The 20,999-nt window shown below is 59.3% G+C and overlaps 1 protein-coding gene across 1 annotated transcript in view; it reads left to right on the plus strand.

Moving 5' to 3' along the window:
* TNN (tenascin N) overlaps positions 1 to 20,999 on the plus strand; it is a 69,204-nt gene that overhangs the window by 33,572 nt on the left and 14,633 nt on the right. The window contains exons 5-12 of the mRNA XM_053663716.1: positions 8,250 to 8,678; positions 10,892 to 11,266; positions 11,743 to 12,006; positions 14,992 to 15,177; positions 16,043 to 16,132; positions 16,721 to 16,984; positions 18,935 to 19,198; positions 19,842 to 20,105. Of these exons, the coding sequence (XP_053519691.1) occupies positions 8,273 to 8,678; positions 10,892 to 11,266; positions 11,743 to 12,006; positions 14,992 to 15,177; positions 16,043 to 16,132; positions 16,721 to 16,984; positions 18,935 to 19,198; positions 19,842 to 20,105 (2,113 nt within the window). The 5' untranslated portion in view covers positions 8,250 to 8,272. The remainder of the gene's footprint in view (positions 1 to 8,249; positions 8,679 to 10,891; positions 11,267 to 11,742; positions 12,007 to 14,991; positions 15,178 to 16,042; positions 16,133 to 16,720; positions 16,985 to 18,934; positions 19,199 to 19,841; positions 20,106 to 20,999) is intronic.

The raw sequence follows: 20,999 nt of genomic DNA on the forward strand, positions 1-20,999 counted from the left end.
TTGTATTATTCGTCCTTAAGGATGAGTAAATTGCCCCGGCTGGTGTGGCTCAGTGGGTTGAGCACCAGCCTGTGAACCAAAGGGTTGCTGGTTCGATTCCCAGTCAGGGCACATGCCTGGGTTGTGGGCCAGGTCCCCAGTAGGAGGCGTGCGAGAAGCCACCACACAGTGACGTCTCTCCCTGTTTTTCTCCCTCCCTTCCCTTCTCTAAGAAATAAATGAAATCTTAAAAAAATAATAAAAGATATATAAACTGAGGCAGGAAGAGGTTGAGTCAAAGGTCATTTGCAAGTAGCAGACACAAGCTCAGATACAGGCAGTCTGGCCCCAAATGCACCCTCACACCGCTTCTGGGGCGACTCCTTGGTTGCCCCCCACCTCTGCTGCCCTCTTCCTTTCGCTCCACCAACACTGGCTGTGGACCTCAGCGAACTGGGGCCAGAGGGGCTCCCTCCATGTGCCCTCAGGCAGGCAGCCAAGGGGGGCACAAAGGCCTGTCCACCTGATGGCCACGAGGGGAAGGGGCGTGGAGGGGCACCCTGCACTTTGCTGGCGATGGGTGGGGGTCCGGGTGGGCTGAGGAACTGAAGGCGCTGGGTCTGCACTTCTTGCTCCCAACTGGCCCCGGACCCTGCCGCTCAGGACCCTGCAGCTCACCGCTGTGAGCTGAGGGGCAGAGAGGAGGGGCGGCCACCGGGGAGTCTGTCCCTGAGGGTCTCTGCTGATGCCTGTCTGGGCTGGAGGTCTCTTCCTAACCGGGAGGCAGTCCATCCCCGAGTACCCAAAACCAAGAAAAGGGAAAAACTTTAGAAATGCATCTTCAGACCCTGAGACCCAGCTCCCAGCCAGGAGACGTGCAAACTCTTCATTTAATAGCCTTATCCTGGAGCTTCTTATTACTTTTTAATTGAATTTATTGGGGTCACATTGGTTTGCAAAACCATACAGGCTTCCAGTGTGTGACTGAACAAAATATCATCTGCACAGTGCGTTGCACGCCTATCCCCTGAAACGAAGCCTCTTTCCCTCCCCACCCCCACCTTTGTCCCCTCCCCTCCCCCACCCCCCTTCCCTCTGGCTGTCGCCGCACTGTTGTCTGTGTCTATGTGATATATATCTCTATGTTTTTTTGCTTAAATGGAAACAGCACTTTCAGTGGCTAAGTATTTTCCATCCCGCTGTTAGAGTGAGCAGCTGAGCTGAGCGGCTGCCAGTGGGGGAACACCCAGGAGGACCCGGCCAGCTCCTCCCCCCGCCCGACAGGCATTTAAACCAGGGAGGGAAGCCGAGGACAGGAGAGACCCAGGGGCTGGGGACGACCAGCACCAGGGGCTGGGTGGCGGAAGAGTTGGACGGACGTGGTGCCCAGCAGCCTCCCAGGTAAGAGCGCTGGTCTCCGAAGGCTTTACCTGTGAGATGGGACAGTGGCCTGACGGGCATAAGGCTGACCGTGCAGGCGCGTACCTCACCTCCCGTCACCCCCCGAAGGAGTGAGGCCAGCTAGGAAATACCCCCCAGGAGCTGAGTGACGCGTCCTCAGCCAGCAGGTCCAGCAGGGACCAGGAGCAATGGTCTTCTTCCTGGCTCTGCGTCTGCGCTGTAGGGGGATCTCCACCTGGACGGCAGAGGGTTGCAGGAAGTGCTTCCCGTGAGTCTACCTGTGCTCCTCATCATTATGTCTTTGCTGGCTCCTTCCCAACGTCAAAGGTCTCTTTTCTGTAATGTATCTATGCGTCACTGTTCTAAAAGATATATATTTTAAAATACAGTTACGTATAGCATTATATCAGTGCCAGGGGTACAACATGGTGATTAGACATTCACGTACCAGATGGAGTGATCTCCCTGGGAAGTCCGGTGTGGTATGTCTTGGTTTTTTTTGTTACAGGTGCTCAGATTTATTCTGTTTGTATTTTTACAGAACTCATCAGAACTTTTTCCCCACCACCACTTACCCACCTTTATACCCCTCTTCTACCACCCCCCCAGCAATCCCCACACTCCAGTCCATGCCCCTGAGTTCTTTCTTTCTTTCTTTCTTTCTTTCTTTCTTTCTTTCTTTCTTTCTTTCTTTCTTTCTTTCTTTCTTTCTTTCTTTCTTTCTTTCTTTCTTTCTTTCTTTCTTTCTTTCTTTCTTTCTTTCTTTCTTTCTTTCTTTCTTTCTTTCTTTCTTTCTTTCTTTCTTTCTCTCTTTCTCTCTTTATGTCTTTCTTTTTCTTTCTTGTCCAATCCTTCCACCCAAGTCTCACTTAAAAAAAAATCCTAAAATAGAACCTTTGTTTGAGTCCTGATCAGGAAACTATTTCGACTTTCCCTGTCTCTGGCTTTTGTAAATACCAATTAGATGAGGTTTACAAGTGCACTGGATTAGCTATGAACTTCATTCAAACATTTAATTTTATTCTCCCTGTAAGATGACTGCTTTTCTCCAAATCCTCATGCTCTCACCCTCACATTGCCTCAAAGAAGACGTTTCGGAACTTTTCAGGACCTGATGTGGGGGCCTCGTTTTTGGAGGTCTTTTTAGTGTATCTGTTTATCTTTGCAGCTGGGACAGAGCTGGGGGAAGGAGGGGACAGAACCAGTGAGAGCCGTCACTGCGAAGCTCAAAGCTTGAGTTGCTCACGTTACTTAGCATTTGAGAAAGAACCCTTCCTAACACGAAAGTAGCAAACCACCCCCATCTGGACGCAGGCGACCCACAGTGCCTGAAGCCCCCCTGTTCTTGGAGACGCTGAAGCATCACCCAGGTACCCGGCCACCCCCACTGAGCCAGGACTATAGGCTGGTGGCTGGCAGAGCACAGGATGCGTGTGGCAAGAATCAGTGGTTTTCGGCGCTTGGGCGTTTTGGAACTCAGGGGCAAGCCAGGTGAGGGTGTTTGGAAAAGTGACTCCGGAAGGAGTGGGGAGAGGTGGTGTGAGCACCGAGGGGATGAGAACACCCACCTGCCGTCGTTTCCGACGGCACTTTCAAGCTTGGTCATCTCCTGGCGTACGTAAACCGGTTACTGCGATTCTGCCGCACACCCAGAAGCACAGTTTCTGTGGATCTGACCAAAGCAATAGGTGTAACGTTGATTCGGTCGCACGGAACAGCTATGGTTGTGTGGGCTGTTGTCATTTTTCGGTTCGACAGTCTCAGGGAAAGGGGGTCAGTGCCCCGACTCGGTGGTCAGAGCTGCCTGTTCTAACATTCTTGCGGCCCACCGGGTGGAAGCCCCTGTTTCACGACCCTTTAGTTCCTGCCGTGTCCCGAGTCTGTGGGCTGCAGCTGACTCCTTAGGGAGGGGAAAGAGGGCAGGATGACTTCAGACCAGTCGTGGCTCCTGGCTGCTGCTCCAGCCGGCTCTGTGGTTTGAGATGCAGGGGGGGACTGAGGCCTGTTCCTGAGAGGAGGCCCGAGGAAGCCCCACCCAGGCCCAGCAGAAACCCGTGTCCTTCCTGGTCTCGTCCCCGAGCCTTGGCTCCTGTGGGGTCTGGATGCAGACGAGGGATCGTGGTTTAGGTTCTACAGCTGCGTCTGCAGCCTGTGAGCTGGTGGTGCCGAGACCTCGGCAGATGCCCTGACAGGCAGGGCCTCTGCTGGGTTTTGCCACAGTAGACTCACGGCTCATGTCCCCCAGCCTGTGTCTACCAGCCACCACATCCGTGGGCACTGTTGGTCCCGAAGAGAGACCCGGAGAGGGTGGGGGCAGCAGTGCGGGGCCTTGGAAGTCAGCGAAGAAAAGCCCCGCCCCTTTGGCAGGAGGCTGGCACTGGAAGCTGTTTGCGTGTGTGACCCCTGCACACTCGGGCGAAGCCGAGTCTGTCATCGGGCGCCCCACCAGGGGCAGAAGGCCGGCTGTGTCTGAGGCCGTCTGTAGTCATTCTGGGGACTGGGTGTCTGGTCGAGTGTGGCTCAAGGTCCTTGAACTTACGCCTTCATGTCCATTCGACCCTGTCATTGTGCTTGAGCCGGTGTGTGCCCGGGAAAGCAAAAGGAAGGTGTTTTGTGAGGAAGGGTGTCACTCCGTGGGGTGAGCCAGCATCTCTGCCAGGTGTCTTCAGGGGGACTTCATAAAGTGCTTGGCGCAGAGGTGCCACCCTCGCCCTCACCCTGTGAGTCGTCGTGAGGTGGGGTAGGTTTCCGCTGGCAGCACCGACAGCCACAGCAGCCTGTGGCCACCGTGGCAAAGGGGCCAGTGCCGAGGCTGGGCCAGAGAGGCCGTCCCACCCTCGTCTTTTCGAGCAGACTTGGGGGGAGAGCTCTTCGGGAGAAGGGGCACGGCTCAGTGGGGTGTGAGTCACCTCCGGGTGTGCAGGGCGCACAATGGATGTCCTCCATGGGACCAGAGAGCGAGGGGCCAGGGGGACGCCCCGAATGTGACCGTGGTCATTGAGCCTCACCACATAAAACCGGCTTCTCATCCTCACCGCACCTGGCCGTCCCGTGTGCGGGATGGGACGCCCGTGCAGACTTCCGTGTCGCCGAGGCGGGGGATGAAAGTGTCCGTGTGTGTCCCGGGTCTGCCTGGATGCGGCCCGGCAGCAGCGGCAGCAGCCCGGGTGCTCACACGCGTGCATTCCTTCCGGGCTCGGGGACGCCCGTCCTGTCATCTGGGGACCGACCGGACGACTTTGAAGTGGCCGCACTGGAAACCCACGATAGTCCGGTTTCTCTGACCCCGAGTGGTGCTCTCCTGTGCTGTGATTAACTGCGCAGGCAGGACGAGGTAAGGAGGGGGCCAGAGAAAGCCCCGGGCTTCCGTGGAAAGAGCTGCCTTGGCAGCTAAGCAGCTGGTGGCCCCTCTCTGTGCTGTCAGCATTCACTCTAGTCCTGACCAGGGAGTGTGACCTCCTTTGGGGGAAATGAGGAGACACGGAGGCCGTTAGTCCTTGGATTGGAGAGGACAGTCCCAGACCCCGCGCCGGACTCAGGGTCCATCCTCCTCTTCTGGCCTCGCTTGGTCTATACCTGCTCCTGGGTTTCCTAGGAAGGGAGTCTCCTGCCTCTCGTGTGCGCGATGGGGTTCAGCTCCCCACGGGGGAGACACTCGTTTATCCCTGCAGGGGTCGTGCTCAGCACGGCTGGGAGGACGTGCAGGCATCGGGTTTAGTTATGGGGCAGTTGTCTGTGCCTGGGGCCTCCTTTATTTTCAGGGGAAGCCCCTCTCCCATGTGCAGTGGGAAACCGCGCAGATTACAGAGGATGGTGTTCATGAAGTGCTGGGCTCTCAGCACCTGATAAACGTGCTGGCCTCCAGCGGCTGTTAGCATTCAACGCACAGTGTTCATGTGGCCAGGACTGTGCCGTGAGGCAGGGGACACAGAGGGCACCCACATGGTCATGGCCACAGCCATCCCTGAGCTCACGGGCGGCTGGTCTGGGAACTCGCACACAGACGTGGGCGCTGTCAGTGCCCGCGCAGCAAACTCCTGGAAATTAAAGCCACCGGGGCAGACGTGGCCACCCAGGAAGAGTAAAAGAGCACAGATGTCCGTGTGTCTGTGACGTCAGTGTGTCTCTCAGACAAGACCAGACTCGCGGTCAGCGGCACACACCGCAAAGGGCCTTCCTGGAGAAAGCGGTCCTGGCCAGCGGGTGTCCGGAGTCTCGGTGCCTCTGTCCCAGCCTGTCCTCGCCGCCCCACTCCCCTCCTTCCCCTCCTGCAGCCAGAGCTGAGGAGGTGACCCTCGGGTGGAATGGCCCCTGGGGACCCCTGATGTCCTGTGGTCTCCTGCACGCACACCCCTGCAGCTGAACCCCCTTTGCCTCGAGCATCCTGCCAGCACGCGCCCCACCTCCTGCGAGAAGCATCCTAAACGGAGTAGACGTCGCCACCCGGAAACCCACCGCCCTGCGTTTTCCCTGGTGCGGCTGCGGCTGCCCCGCCCCAGCCTGGGGAGCCTGCCCTGCGGGTCAGAGTGGGTGAGGGCGTCCTTTCCTCCAGCAGCGACACAGGCCGGCGTCTCCTGCCAGGAGTCCCGGGGAGAGCCCACAAGCGCCTCCTCTCGCTCCGCACCCCCACAGAAGGGCCGGGCTGAGGGTTCCCCCTCTCACCCATCTTCTTTCGAGCAACAACTCTGCCCAGGAAAATCTGAGCTCAGCGTGTGGAACAGGCAGGGCTGTAATTAGCGAGGACATCTCATTACCCCTCGGGATGGGGACACCGGGGGCTCCTACAGGGGCTTCTGGGGCTTCTCATGTTCCGGGCTTCAGAAAACAAACACCCTGAGACTGGCCTGTGCGCAGCCTTGCGGTTTATGGCAGGAGCCTGTGGCCTTTCCTCACCGGTTTGGAACGTCTTCGGAAAGCCGTCTGCATGCCGCTTATGTCTGAGAGCAGCGAGCCTGGGCCAGGCCTGGAGGGCGGGGGGCAGGAGCGGGCAGAGAGTCTGCTGTTGATCCCTGCTGTCGCCGGGGCAGGGGGTCTGGGACCGTACCAGGAAGGCACTTGGAGATCGGCCTCTGTGATTCTGGGGGCGGCAGATGTGCACGGGGTTAACAGCCTGGTGAGGGGGCTCCGTGAGGGGCTCTGTGGCCTGGGGCCGAGTCTGCTGGCTGGCACCGACCTTGCATCATGGGGGGCACCGGCCTCACACCTCTGAGCTCAGTCCCGTCTTCGGGCAGGCGGGGAACCAGTGTGGGACAACTGTGTCTGTCACAGGGCTGAGGTTCGGAAGACAGCAACGGTGAAATGGCATTGTTTTCGGCCCGCACCGGCCTTGGGCCTGGCTCTGCCCACCTCCCTACCCTCTGACAGAGGCCTCACGCCGACTCCAGGGCCTTTCTGGTTTGGTATTGCAAGGCTGGTCTGTCCCAGTATCGGGCCTCAGGGGCCCATCTGGGCCACACGATTCTTTATACCCAGCTCAGGCCCGATGCTGGGATTGAAGATGAGCAGGAGGGCACAGGGGAGAGGGTGTCCCGTGCTTTCTTTTCTCCCCCCCCACCCCCGAACTCGCACACTGTGCCTCTGGCTCCCCGGCCTGCTGGCTGGGGCAGGGAGGTAGGGGCCAGAGGAGAAGGGAGAAGGCCCTTGTGTTTATCCGGGCAGCTGCAGCCCCTGGGGCTCTCCAGTGAGCCCGTTATGGCGGCTCCCGCCCGTCCCGCTGTGCTGTGTGTGGTTTTCTCAGACAGCCCTCCTGTGTGCTGCCCGCCGGCCCCGCCTCTTGTGGTCTGCCCACTGGGGCTGCACACTCCGGCTGAGCTGGGGGCGGCTCCCCCTGCAGCCCTCAGCTGCCTTTTTTCTGTGGCAGGACCGATGCGCATCCTTCAGGACGCTGGGGTGCCGGCCTTCACCGCGTGGCCTCCCTGCAGCGTCTGCTGTGCAGCCGTCTCCTGGCCAGCATCTCTGAATTCCCCCAGGGGAGGGGCTGGCACTGGCTGCTGCCCTCTGCCCCCTGCCCCGTTGCACCCCTGTCCCCCACCCCCCAGAAAAGCATCTTTTTAAAATGGGTGGGAACTTTTAAAAAATACTTTATTTATTTACTTTTAGAGAGGGGGAAGGGAGGGAGAAAAAGAGGAAGAGAAATATCAGTGTGTGGTTGTCTCTCATATACCCCCAACTGGGGACCTGGCCAGCAACCCAGGCATGTGCCCTGACTGGGAGTCGAACCAGTGACCTTTCAGTTCGCAGGCCAGTGCTCAATCCACTGAGCCACCGCAGCCAGGGCAGGCAAGCACTCCTGACCCACTGTCCACATCTCAACAGTCCCACTGACACTCTATTACGTCTGCATGGTGGCCAGTCCAGCTCCTGGGACGTAGTAAGTGCCCAGAAAAGGTGAGGCACCATCAGTATTATCATCAGCACTGCACACTTGGGACCGCAGCAGGAGCCGGGAAGCCGTGGGTGGGGAGGGGCTGTCTTTGGTGCTGTGCTGTCTCATTCCCAGTGGCGGCACCCCCCTTGGGTGCCCCCTTGGGTGCCGCATGCAGGACATGTGCCCAGGAGGTCATTCAAGGCAGGCAGCAGCACCCAGACAGCCCCACCCAGGACCAGACAGTCCTCCTTGTTCTCGTGGGAAAGCAGGCAAGTGCAGGGTGAGAGGCTCAGAGAAGGGCCTGCAGCAGTGGGAGCGGGAGAAGTCAGCACAGGCAGGAGGCGGGAGTGTGTCACGCATGAGGACGGGACAAAAGACAATGTAGCTCGGATCCCGGGACATGCAGGGTGAATTTCTCTGCTGCGGACTCTCAGAACCCCTTTCAAAGGCCTGTTTCCATTGCACATCTCCATGGCTGCCTTTGCATTTTTTCTGGACGCAGGCCTGCTCCTCGTCTCTCCAAGGATGGCCCACCAGGGCGTGTTCTGCTTCCCCTTGGGGCTCCTGTTCGGCTCTGTGCTCTTGGTGGTCTCAGCGCCGGCCACTCCCGAGCCTCAGGGCTGTGGTGACAAGGAGCATCAGGTGACCGTCAGCCACACCTACAAGATTGACGTGCCCAAGTCCGCGCTGGTGCAGGTGGAGGCTGACCCTCAGCCCCTCGGGGACGACGGTGCCTCGCTCCTGGCCCTGGGGGAGGCCGAGGAACAGAACATCATCTTCAGACACAACATCCGCCTGCAGACCCCGCAGAAGGACTGCGAGCTGGTGGGCGTCGTCCAGGGCCTCCTGGCCCGCGTGAAGAAGCTGGAGGAGGAGATGGCACAGGTGAAGGAGCAGTGTGACGTCCAGCGCTGCTGCCCAGGAGCTGCCGGTGAGCTGGCCACCTGCGTTGGTTCAGGACACACTTCTCGAGCGCCTGCTGCTCAGCCTGGTGCAGTGCCGCCCGTCACTCGGGTCTTCCCTGGGGGGCTCGTCACCCGCACCAGCTCCAGGGGGCCGTGCAGGCCTGAGCAGGGAGGGGCCATCCAGGAAGGAGCCTGGACTCCTGGGTCAGTGCCCCGGGACGGGAATGCTGTTTTACCGCTGGACCCAGTCTCTCCCTTGGGGGGGAGCAATGAAATCAATCGAGAGGAAAGAGCTAGGCAGGACCGGGGATAAGTCTCAGTTCTGTCTTGGTTTAGCTCTGTGACTTCAGGCAAATTCTCGAGTTCCCCGAACTGTCTAGTGAGGATAATTCTACCCACTGGTTTGGCTCTGAGACCTACAGATGATGTATTATCTAAGCTCCCTGGCCCATAGCACAGTCAGCAGATTATTTTTTAACTTTTTTTTCAGGGCCTTGAACAGGGTGGGGGGCCTCAGAGGGTGAGGGCAGCTTCGCCTCCCCTGTGGGGGCTTGTTCCCGACTGAGCTGAGTGACAGGAGGCTGCGCATCAAAATCTAGCTCAGAATAAAATTAAGGAGTTTGGGGGGTGCTGCTGGGAGGAAAGACCCCAGGCTTGGGGCTCCCCTCCCTTCGGGGTGGGAACTCCTCTTTGGCAGGGAGAGGGGCAGCTGCTTTGTCTGGGTCCCCAAACCCAAGGCGGAAGCAAGGTCTGCTGGGGCAGCAGGGGTCCGGGCCTCCTGAGGGGCTGAGACCCTTCCAGGCGGGGCAGGGAGAGCGGGAGAGGGTGGAAGGCAGCCCTTCCTTCACAAGTCGGGCCTCATAAAAGGGATCGGAGAGGGGGATGGGGGGAGGCACTGGTGGAAATTAAGTAAGTTGGTAAATTGTTTTTGTAGAATATCTAGCAAGCTGCCCACTGCTCAAGTCACTAAAATCTCTCCTTCCCGGGCAAGATTGCTTTGAAGAGAAGGTCGGCCATTGTTCTAACCGCACCCCCCCCACCCCCAGCAAGTTTGCGGGTAGAGCGGTGAGGCGGGCGGGGAGGGACGAGGTCCGGTGTGGGCCCCTCCTTCTGCACCCTGGACACACCACAAGGCCTGCTCTGACTGGGACTGACACCCCGGTCGAGACAGGCAGAAGTGGGCCGGATGGAGGGAGGCAAAGGCATTAGGGAGGGTGGGGGCAGGGGGTGAGGGGGTGCAGCTGCCGTTTCTGTCCCCCTGAACACCTGGGTCCCTGCCAGAGAAGAAAGAAAAGAGAACTTTTTCGATTACAGCTTCCACTCGACATTACTCTGTACCAGTTTCAGGTGCGCAGCACAGTTGTTAGACAATCACAAATGTACGAACTGACCCCCTGATATTCCCAGTACCCCCCCCCACCCTCATACACAGTGTCACAATGTTAGTGACTGTAGTTCCCGTGCCGTACTTGACATCCATCCCCACGACTGTTCTGTGACTGCCAACCTGTGCTTCTCAGTCCCTGCACTTTTTTTAAACATGAACTTCCCAGGCTCATCCAAATAATACCGAGTGGCCCTTCACACACGTGTCCATGCCCCCGTGTGCTGCACACAGAAATGAGTCGGCGTGGGACTGCCCTTGGGGAGTCCCCGGGGAGAAAGCGTTTTCAGGAAGGAAAGCAGGTGTTCTGGGAAATGGGGGTTACTGACTAGCCCACCCCTCCACGGCCTCTTGCTGTCTAGGCTCAGAAAGGGCAGGGGAACAAATCCCTTCTCCCCCCCACCCCCCTAACGGCTGGGCGGTTTTGTAGTGCCCTCCGCAGGTCCACTTTCCCAGGCTTCCATCTGGGCTCCTTTCCCGAGGACCTGGTCTGGCTCGGTCAGGCCCCCTTCGGCAGCCCAGCCTGGAGTCCACCCGCCGGCCCCAGGAGCCGGCCCCTGACTGAGTCCAGGCTCAGAGAATGAGCACGGTTTAGAGAGGACAGAACCGGGGCATTCCCATGAGTGCTTGGGACCGGGATGGAAAGGGAAGGGTGGCTCCTTTTTAGGCCGAAAAGGAGGGAACAGGTAGTAAATCTCACAGGTCAGAGTCTGGCCCAGGTTGGAGGGGGAGGACCCCCCACCATCCTCCAGAGGAAGCACCCCATGGGGCTTGTGCTTCAGGGGTCCCCGGGGAAGGGCTCCCTGCCCACCCCAGCTCTGCAGCTCACAGCCTTCTCTTTCCTGTCGCTGGCAGGTGTGAGCCGCCACTGCAGCGGCCACGGGACCTTCTCGCAGGAGACCTGCAGCTGCCGCTGCGATCAGGGCTGGGAGGGCCCCGACTGCGCGGAGCCAGCCTGTCCGGGCGCGTGCAGCGGCCACGGGCGCTGCGAGGACGGCCGCTGCCAGTGCGCGGCGCCCTACGTGGGGGCGGACTGCGCCTACCCGGCCTGCCCCGGGAACTGCAGCGGGCAGGGCGTGTGCGTGCAAGGCGTGTGCCAGTGCTACGAGGACTTCACGTCGGAGGACTGCAGCGAGCGGCGCTGCCCCGGCGACTGCAGCGGCCACGGCTTCTGCGACACCGGCGAGTGCTACTGTGAGGAGGGCTTCTCGGGCCTGGACTGCGCGCAGGGTGAGGGCCGAGCCCCGCCCCCGCCCAGGGCTCTCCCTTCCCCTGCACCCGCGACCTCCCCCAGGCACCACCTAATCTCAGTCACCCTCCTCCTCCGAGGGGCAGGCCAGCCCCCACCAGATGCCCTGGAGGGCTTATTAGAGCACAGCTGGCCGAGTCCACCCCCAGTGTCTGATTCAGCAGGTCTGGGGCGGGCCTGAGAATCTGCATTTTCAGCAAGTTCCCCGGGGGCCCTGTGGCTGTAGGCTCCAGGACCGTAGTCTTATGAGATCTAGTGGTTGTGTGTGTGTTAGTGTAGGGGGTCAGCATTAACTCCCAACCACACAACCTTTGGGGGGTCCAGAGGGTGCCTCACACAGCTGCTCCACACCCAGTCAGGTAGCATGAAGTACACAGTAGGTGCTCAGCGAGCCCTCATTGGCTGTGGGTTCCTCCCCCCACCCTCGCCCTCTCCTCCCCGTTCCCGTCCTGTGCAGTGGTCGCCCCCCAGAGCCTGCAGCTGCTCAAGAGCACGGAGGACTCGCTGCTGGTGGGCTGGCAGCCCTCCGCGGAGGCGGACCACTACCTGCTCAGCTACCACCCGCTGGGCGAGGAGCCCTCGGGGAAGCAGGTCCAGGTTCCCAAGGAGCAGCACAGCTACGACATCCTCGGTCTGCTGCCCGGGACCAAGTACATCATCACCCTGCGCAACGTGAAGGAAGACCTTCCCAGCAGCCCCCAGCACCTGCTGGCCACCACCGGTGAGGGGGCGCCAGGGCCCCCCTTCCCCAGGAGGGGCGCCATTTCGCGCGGTGTTTTCAGTGGTCCCCACAGGTGCCCTTCCACTAGCCAGGTGTTGTCCTGACCTGGGGCTGAAAAGAAGTCTCAGTTCTTGCTCCCTCACCACTTATTGAGTCCCCCAAGCCGGTGACGGAGCCTGCTGCATTGGAACCCCCCCCCCCCCCCGCCCGGGCTCTTCTGCCCTGAGAGTAGTGAGGTCCAACTGCCCCACACCCACACGTAAGCGGCCACATGCCTGAGTCCCTGAGTCCTCACTGAGCCTCTGAGGCCATGCTGCAGGTTCGGGTTGGGATGAGTGGGGGTCTTCTGAAGCCGCCTGTTGGACTGGTCTCAGCAGGAGAGAGGGAAGAAATAGGGCAGTTGGAGGAGGTGTAATGAAAAGGTCATTTGCAGAGGTGTGGGTGGGGCTTGCTGCTGTGATACTCTCGGACCAGCATCCCTGGGGCTCCACCCCCCTCCTCCCCACCGGGGCCAAACGGGAGGAGGTGGCCTCGGAGCTGAGACCCAGCGAGCAGCCCTGTGGGGCAGGGCCACCGATGAGCTGCTTTGGTAACAGGACACAGGCAGTCTGCTGCGTGCCCCCGGGCAGGGGGAGAAGGAGTTTAGTTACCCCAGTTCTGTCTCCTGCCATGTGACCTTCTGGTGACCCTCACTGGTGGAACCGAACCAGAAGCCAGAGGGCAAGGGGGGAGCCCGGCTAAGGCAGCTCCTAGAGGTCAGAGTCTGGGGTACAGAGCGGCTTGGGGGACGGGTCTGGAGGGACAGAGTCTCTGGGGCACCACCAAATGCTGCCAATGTGTTCGGAAGAACCAGCATCACTACTAACTCTTTAGAAATTCTCGTTTCCTTGTGGAAGCTCTTAAAGCTGCTTAGCTCTTCAAGGGCTCATTTCTTCACACAACATATTTTATTGAGCATCTGCTATGTGCCAGGCCCTGTTCTAGATGCCGATAAAAATGAGCTGCCTCCATTCCCCCCTGGAACTCCTGGGGGAAGATCCGGGGAGCCCCAGACAGACGGGCCTGCGGCACACAGGGTCCTCACAGAGACCCCCGCTGCCCATCCTGTTCGCTGGTAGGGTGGGGCTGGCTCGGGTCGGAGAGAGTGGTGAGGGGCGTGTGCTCTGGGAGCACAGTTTCTGGTGGCCTTTATCTGTGCCCTCCGGCCAAAGCCCCTCCGGAAACATCCCCGCAGTTGAACAAATTGCATTTATGGACCGTTTCGGCAGGAGGAGAAGGCACGCCAGGCAGGGGGGCAGGGGTGGGTGACTTGGGGACCGTGTGAGGGACCGACGCTTTGCACGCTGTCAGGAAGTAGGGGTGACTCCGTGATGGCATCTCGGTGACTCTTACCTAGAAAGGGGCAGCCTAGAGGGAGACGAAAGCTGTGATTGTGACACGAGAAGCAGTCACTTCCGAGAGTTAGGAGAGAGGTCGTCTGGTCTTTTTAGTGGTTCGGGCGATGTTCTTCCCGTGTTTGCCTGTGTACAGGCGTCATCACGAGTGGTCTTGTTTTGTCCCGACCTGTCATGGCCGCAGAGCAGCCTGTCTGGTGTTGCTGTCCTGCAGGTTGTTTACGTTCAGCGGGAGAACGCGAGTGAGAGGAGTGAGGCCGGAGCCTCGCCCTGGGGCCGCTGTCTTGTCTCCCCTTTCTGCCCCCTTTCTGTGGCAGCCTCTGCCCTGGGACAGGGGCCAGGCTCCTGTCTGTCTGTCTGTCTGGTCTGACTCACGGTGAACTCACCCTCACTCACTCCTCAGGGGGCTTCATCTCGGAGACACTGGTCCCCGTAATAACCTTGACCATTTTCCTGAAAGTCCTGTTTTTCCACGTATGAGCCCTGCAGGGCCGTCTTCGTTACTCGCTTCCAGACCTGTCCCCTCAAGGATGCCGTCCCTGCAGGGCGTACCTGTGGGCCAGGCGGGCTGTGGGAGCTGGGGTGGAGGGCATGGGGGGGGTGGGTGCTCTGAGAAAAGACTCCTCCAGGTCCTTTGTCCATGGCCGTGAACAGGGACTCATCAGAGCCGAGGGGCCTGGAGACCGCTGAGCTCCCTGCCCGATGCACAGCCCCCATCCCTGGTCCTCGGTGAGGGGTAGCCAGCCTGAGTGGGGCTGTGACTGAGAAAGGGAGCGAGGCTGAGCGGCTGGGGCCTTGTCCCCCAGGCAGGCCCACCAGCCGGGGCTCTGGCCGTGGGAATTCAAATGCTCCCAAGACCCCAGCCCCACAGCTTCACCGCCACCCAGAGTCCTTCCTTCAGGGCCACGTCAGCGAGCCATTACCTTTGTGTTGGTCATTAAATCTTCTCTGCGTGGAGGAGGGGGGCAAAGATTTAGCTTATGAAGAGCGTGTACAGTAACCCCACTTCACGGGACGTACAGGCCGGTTGGGCAGCCCAGGACGTCGGGTACCGCCAGAGGAGCAGGAAGGGTACTCAGAAGGACCGAGTCGAGCTCACCCAGTTTAGTGTTGCCTCGGTTAACCTCCACAGGAGCATCTGGGAGGCTGAGGAAGGAGCGGGTTGAGTGATCAGCGTTATACTCCAGCACCTGTGGAAATGCATTTTCCGAACTTGACATGAGGGGGCCTGAGCCCCTTTTCCTGGACTGAGTCTTGGAGGGCCGGGGCTGTGCACCCAGAGGGCGAGCGTTCATTTGGCTCAGAGCAGCCCGAGCCTGGGGCCGAGCGCCTGCGAGGGCCGTCCTGCGTGGTGTGGTCAGGAGGGCTGCATGGTCGAGGGGTTGGGATGGGCAGAGAAGGCCTTCCCGGGGCTGTGGACCACGTGCAAACCAGCAGTTGCCCGGGTGGTCTGAGACACCTGTGTCCGGGGTGGGGGCCTGCTCTCAGTGGGTCACGAAGGTGAGCTGACCTGGTGTCCAGCAGCCTGGTAGGGACCTGCCGGACCTTGGCTCCTCACCGCCTCCCCGTGACATCCCAATCCCTGCCCTAGATGTCTCTGTGCTGGGCACCGCTTGGGTGACAGACGAGACGGAGAACTCCCTGGACGTGGAGTGGGAGAACCCCCCGAGCGAGGTGGATTATTACAAGCTGCTGTACGGCCCCCTGACAGGGCAGGAGGTGGCTGAGGTCACCGTGCCCAAGAGCAGCAACCCCAAGAGCAGATATGACATCACCGGTAAGAGCCAACACTGGGGATGTGGATGCGGGGGGTAGGGGCAGCATGGGCCAGGGATCCACATTGACTGTGCCGGTGTGCACGGGGGTCCTGGGGCCTGGGGGCCAGAAACCTCCAGAAGTGAGCCCACTCTAGAAACCCGAGGTCTCTGCTCCCGCTTCCCAGGGTGACCCCAGAGTCTCAGGGCTGCCGGGTAACAGGGAGCATCCAACATGGGACACCCAGAGGTTATACAGTTTCAGGGCCCTCTTTCAGAAAAGCACTAAGGGAATCAGTCATTCATTCGGCATGTGGCCTCGGACGGGACCGTTCCTCCGTCTGCCCCCGGGTCCATCCGAGTGGCTGTCTGGGATCTGCACTACGGTGCAGTGAGGGCCAGTGTTCCCTCACACACACTGCTGTCTGCCCGCATTTTACCAGCAATCGTTCTACTGAGTTGATGCTACTGAGACATCTCAACAACAAAAGGCAAACAAAAGAAAAAATGAAAAATTTAGGTTAATTCTAATACTGAGAAGAAAAGAAACTTCTGAGGGAGAAGGATGGTGGGGAGCAGAAAATCATTCGGGCTGTGGAGACATTGGGAAACCAGTGCTCACCGGCCCCACAGAGGAAGCTCTGTGGGCTTCATCTCATCCACTCTGTGCCTCACCCCGCCCCCCACCAAAGGGTAAGCCCCTCCTCCATGCTCCATGCGGGGACTCCGCTGGGCCTGCAGCTCTTTACCTGCCTGGATAGATTCATTATTAGGGGGGGAAGCGCAGGGCCGCTCCCCGCCCCCCAACAGGAAATCCCGGGGAGTGCAGTCCCGGGGGCGAGGGGCCGGAAGGTGCACTCACACCCAGCGCCGGCCGCCTGTTCCCAGGTCTGCAGCCCGGGACGGAGTACAGGATCGTAGTCGTGCCCGTGAGGGGAGACCTGGAGGGCAAGCAGATCCTCCTGACCGGCAGGACAGGTAAGGGCTGCCTGGAGGCGCGGGGAGCGTCCCTCTCCTGTCTGGGCGCGACTCTGGGACTCGTGCGCAGAGAGATCCTGTCTCTGCGGACTGAGGTCTGTCTTGCGGGGCAGGGGACCGGAAGCGAACCTCCTATTCCAGTTTGTCTGTTTTTTCTTTTTGCCCACCGCCCCCCCTCCCCCGCCCCGGGATCTTGGAGTCAAGAGAAAAGGCCATTTCTGACACCTTTTCCTTACTCTAGTAGCTTCACTCACTGGGTTATTTTTGAGGCAATTACTACCATGAACCCTGGCATCTTACCTGAGACCTGCAGTTTCTTCCCTGCCGCTCCCGTGTCTGTCCCCAGCGTCACACTCCGAAGTCTGTTTAAAACGTCAGATGACGCTACGGAGCCTCACCGGGGTAGCGGTATATTTGCCTTCGGTGCACTGAGAAAACCTATAATGACAAGCGTTACAAATCAGTAACGTGTGACAATAAGTCTGTAATTTATTAATCAGATTATTAACAAACTAGATCTTGACGCACCGGTGACCTGGACCGACCAAATGGCTTCTCTGATTTTTCTTTCTTACGTGCTTGTTGAAGAAATTGATAGCCCGACCAATGTGGCCACAGAGCGAGTGACAGAAGACTCGGCGGTGGTGTCCTGGGAACCCGTCCGGGCCGTCATCGACAAGTACGTGGTGCGCTACACCTCCGCCGGCGGGGAGACAAGGGACCTGGTGGTGCCCGCGGAGGAGAGCAGCGCCGTCCTGACCGGCCTGAGGCCCGGGGAGGCGTACAAAGTCCACGTGTGGGCTGAGCGGGGCAGCCAGGAGAGCAAGAAGGCCGACACCACGGCCCTGACCGGTAAGGGCCGCAGCACAGGCGCGTCACGGGTGTCCTCGAGTTGGGAGCATGAGCCAGGAGGCCGCCGCCCACCTGGCCACAGCGCCTTTCTTCGTAAGGGTCAGGGGGGGAGTCACAAAGCAAATTTCATAGCGAGGAATTTTTTCATGTTTAAACTTCAGACGGAAGAGGCCACCAGCCTTTTTATTTGATCCAGAAGGTCACACTTATTTGGGTTGGAATTCCACACAGAGCTCCCGCCGAATAGAACAGCACTTCCTGACTTTCATTTTTTGGACGTGAAAACTCCAAACGCTTGGCCGACAGGGAGGCCGGACGCTCATCTCTCGGCGTGCAGCGCTGCACAGGCCTGTGGCATGTGGCCTGGAGCCCTTTCCTGCCGGGGACGTGGTTCGCGTCCTGAGTCATTGCTCACCCAATGAGCCCAGTCTGCTTCAAAGCTTTCATAAGGGTCCCCTCCCCGGATGTCACCCCTGGTTTCCCGCAGCTCCGGCAGGTGTCCTGAGATGCGCAAGCAGACCAGGACGTTCCCTCTGTGCGCACCGCCTCTGGCCCTGCCCAAGTTCAGGGCAGCTGGCCCAGGAGAACGGTCAAGGTTGCCAGCACCTGGTAGGCATCATAGAAAAGCCTCGCTGGTGGGACAGGCTCTGTTCTGACAGCCACGGGGTAGAGAATCTCTCGGAGACGCCGATAATTAGTTCGGAGAATGGGTTCTGAAGCTTGACCGTCCAGGTCTCATAGCTGAGCAGCTTCGGGCGAGTTTCTTCACGTCGCTTCCTCACATTCCTACCTGTAAACTGGGCATCTGAGTGTCTGCATCGTAGGGCTCTGTTCACTAACGCGCGTGACTGCTCCACAGTGATGGCCGTGTCCTTTCTCAGAACGTGTCCATCCGCCCAAAGCCAGGCTGCTGTAAGGTGACTCCATGGGTGGGGGCTCCCACTGTGGAAAGGCATTTCTCACAGTTCTGGAGGCTGGAGGGCCCCGTGATCTGAGGGCCGGCTGGTTCGGTTGCTGGGGGGGACCCTCCTCTCGGAGCACAGACGTCCGCCTTCTTCTCGTGCCCCATTGGAAAGAGGAAGCTCAGCGTTGGAGGAGGAGGAGGAGGAGGTTTCTGGAGCAGGAGAGGAAGATCACGCACCCTGTGTCTGGGACTTCCGACTCTCTGCGGGCTGACGTTTTGAGGAGAACGTGGTATTTCATGCCTCCGGTGACGTGTCATAATGAAGAGCCCACGTGTAAGCGTTTGCCGTGCAGACTCACTGACTGTTGGCCACGACCTGGGAGGGAGGCACCGAGCGCTCCCGCTTCGTGGAGATGAGCAGACGGAGGCTGAAGTCCTGCAGGCTGTTCGGAGCTAGCGATCCGCAGCGCTGGGCCCCGGTTCGGACGCAGGGCCACCACGCGGCACCTGACGGGTGCCGCAAGCAGGGCCACTCTCATCGGCCCAGACCTCAAACGCCACCAGCTAAAAAGCCCCTTGGTTTCGTGGCCGCAGACATAACGTTCTAAATGGAAAGAACTGGCAGCTTCTCTTCCCAGGATAATTTTCTTCCCAAAGAAAATGTGAGAGCACACGCAGAGATTTGTGGAAGTGTAACTGCTTTCAGGTTACGAGGGTTTGGAAACGTGAAGAGTGTTTCCCATAAATGCAGAGGAAAGGAGAAATTTACTTACAAAGACCAATTCATTTCATCCGAAGGCAACTTGTGGGGAGAGTCCACAAGGCTGAGACTACACGGTGGCTTTGTCTGCACACCCGACTGCTCGTGAAGCGCAGTTGTCTCCTTGGGACGTCTGACCCCTTGTCTACTTAAACCCCCGTTATCTCAATCATTGGCATATCACAGGCTGTGAAGTTTACCGAGGTCGTTATTTTGGCTGCGTGTACATTGGCCTTTCATGAGCTAGAGAGTTGGTAACCGCTACCCTCTTTCATTTCTCTTAAAGAGATTGACAGTCCCCAAAACCTTGTGACCCACCGAGTGACAGAGACCACAGCCTCCATCTCCTGGGACCCGGTGCAGGCCACCATCGACAGATACGTGGTGCGCTATACCTCCGCTGACGGAGACGCCCGGGAGGTGCCGGTGGGAAAGGAGCAGAGCAGCACGGAGCTGACGGGCCTGCGGCCGGGCGTGGAGTACTCGGTGCACGTGTGGGCCGAGCGGGGGGCCCGGGAGGGCCGGAAGGCCGACACCACGGCCGAGACAGGTAACAAGAGAAAGGTGGTCAATTGAAGTTGAATTTTCAGTGCGTGCATTGGAGTGTCCATGGTGCCAAGTGATGTGGCCTGAGCTGAGGGGCTTTGCAGAGCCCGTCTTAACGATCCAGCAGGCCAGCGGGCATAGTGGTTCTGTCCACGGGCTGCTCTGCCCTGGCCGTGCCGAGCTGCTCACGAAACCCTCAGCCCACCTGAATGGAGACGTGAAGTTGTGGTGTAGCCACGTTTTAGCAGGCTCTGTGGAGACGTGTAGGGGATGTGGACATTGCAGTGCTGGTGATAACACTTTTAGAATGGTCGCCCGTGACAAATGATAAATGAGGCTCCCCGAACGCCATGGCAGATACGTGATCGATTGTTTTGATGTGCCATGACATTGCTAAGGAGGCATCATTCCTTCTACCTTGTCAGGAGCTAGAAGCCAAGGGAGATGATCAAGTTTCTGACGAGTAGTCCTTTGAACTTGAGACCCAGGGGTGAATTTCTCCCCCCACTCCCACTCAGGGAGAGACCTGGGGTGGGACTACAGTTGCCCTGTGCGGAGCGACCCGGAGGATGAAGTCAGGGAGGTGGGCCGGTGGCTATCTCTTCTGCGGCTTCAAAGCTTAAACTTTTCTAAACGTTTTCTTGAAGAAGTCGATGGCCCCCAGAACCTGGTGACCGACCGGGTGACAGAGACCACGGCCTCCATCTCCTGGGACCCGGTGCAGGCCACCATCGACAGATACGTGGTGCGCTACACCTCCCCTGACGGAGACGCCCGGGAGGTGCCGGTGGGGAAGGAGCAGAGCGGCACGGAGCTGACGGGCCTGCGGCCGGGCGTGGAGTACTCGGTGCACGTGTGGGCCGAGCAGGGGGCCCGGGAGAGCCGGAAGGCCGACACCACGGCCCAGACAGGTAACGGAGCTTGTGTTGTCTGTCACCGCGAAGCTTGTGGTCTGTCCAGGGTGGGGGTCCTTCTCTGCCCTTGGCGGGAAGGGGGGCCCTGTGAAGGAGCCGATGTGCGTCCTGCCTTAGTCCACTGTGTGCCCTGCACTTCCCTCTAGTGGCTTCTCTACAGTGTGCAGCGCATGGCGGGGCCTCCAGGTCACTGCGCCCGGCCCGGCCCTCTGCCTGCGCACCTCCTTCGTTACTCACACGCTGCGTGCGTCCCCTCGAGGAGGGCTGGGCGCCAGGGGAGCACAGGGCCTGTCGTGCTGAGGGAGCCGGACTCCAGCCTGGGCTCCAAAGCCGTGTCCCCTCCTCACCTGTTTAAACCCTTGCTATGGGGATTGGCTTTGTTTTGGGATGGATGTTTTAGGTAAAACAAACAAACATGTTTTATTAGCTAAAAATAAGCAAATATCTAGTCACTTTTAGCCCCCAAATGTATCATTTTAGTGATTGAAGTGCCCACACCCCTGTAACAGTACCCCTCCCCCATTTAGAGCAGAGCCTCTCCCTGCACTGAAGGGAGGGGCGGCTCAGGGTCCCTTGATTTCCGGTCTGGCACTTCAGGGGCCCGCCTTCCCCCGTCCCCCTGAGGTTTCCGACCCCTGTATGTTTGGCACAGCTGGGAGTGGGGATGGTAGTGGTCTTCGGGGTCTTGCTTGACTGTAAGCCACACTGGCTTGGGCCTGTCCCGGGGACTAAAAAATGTAGAAGTTTTTCCTGCGTGGGACACTTCTGTGGGTTCTCCTGAGACACGTCACCTGTGTCCTCCCCAGGACAAACGCACCTGCCCTGCGCCCTCCCTCGGCCCTCGTGTGTGGGGTGCACCCCAGTGCATTTCCGGAGGGGTCTCCGCACCCC

Source organism: Artibeus jamaicensis, unplaced genomic scaffold (assembly GCF_021234435.1).
Source record: "Artibeus jamaicensis isolate MK-2021 breed Jamaican fruit bat unplaced genomic scaffold, CSHL_Jam_final contig_327, whole genome shotgun sequence".
Lineage (NCBI taxonomy): Eukaryota > Metazoa > Chordata > Mammalia > Chiroptera > Phyllostomidae > Artibeus > Artibeus jamaicensis.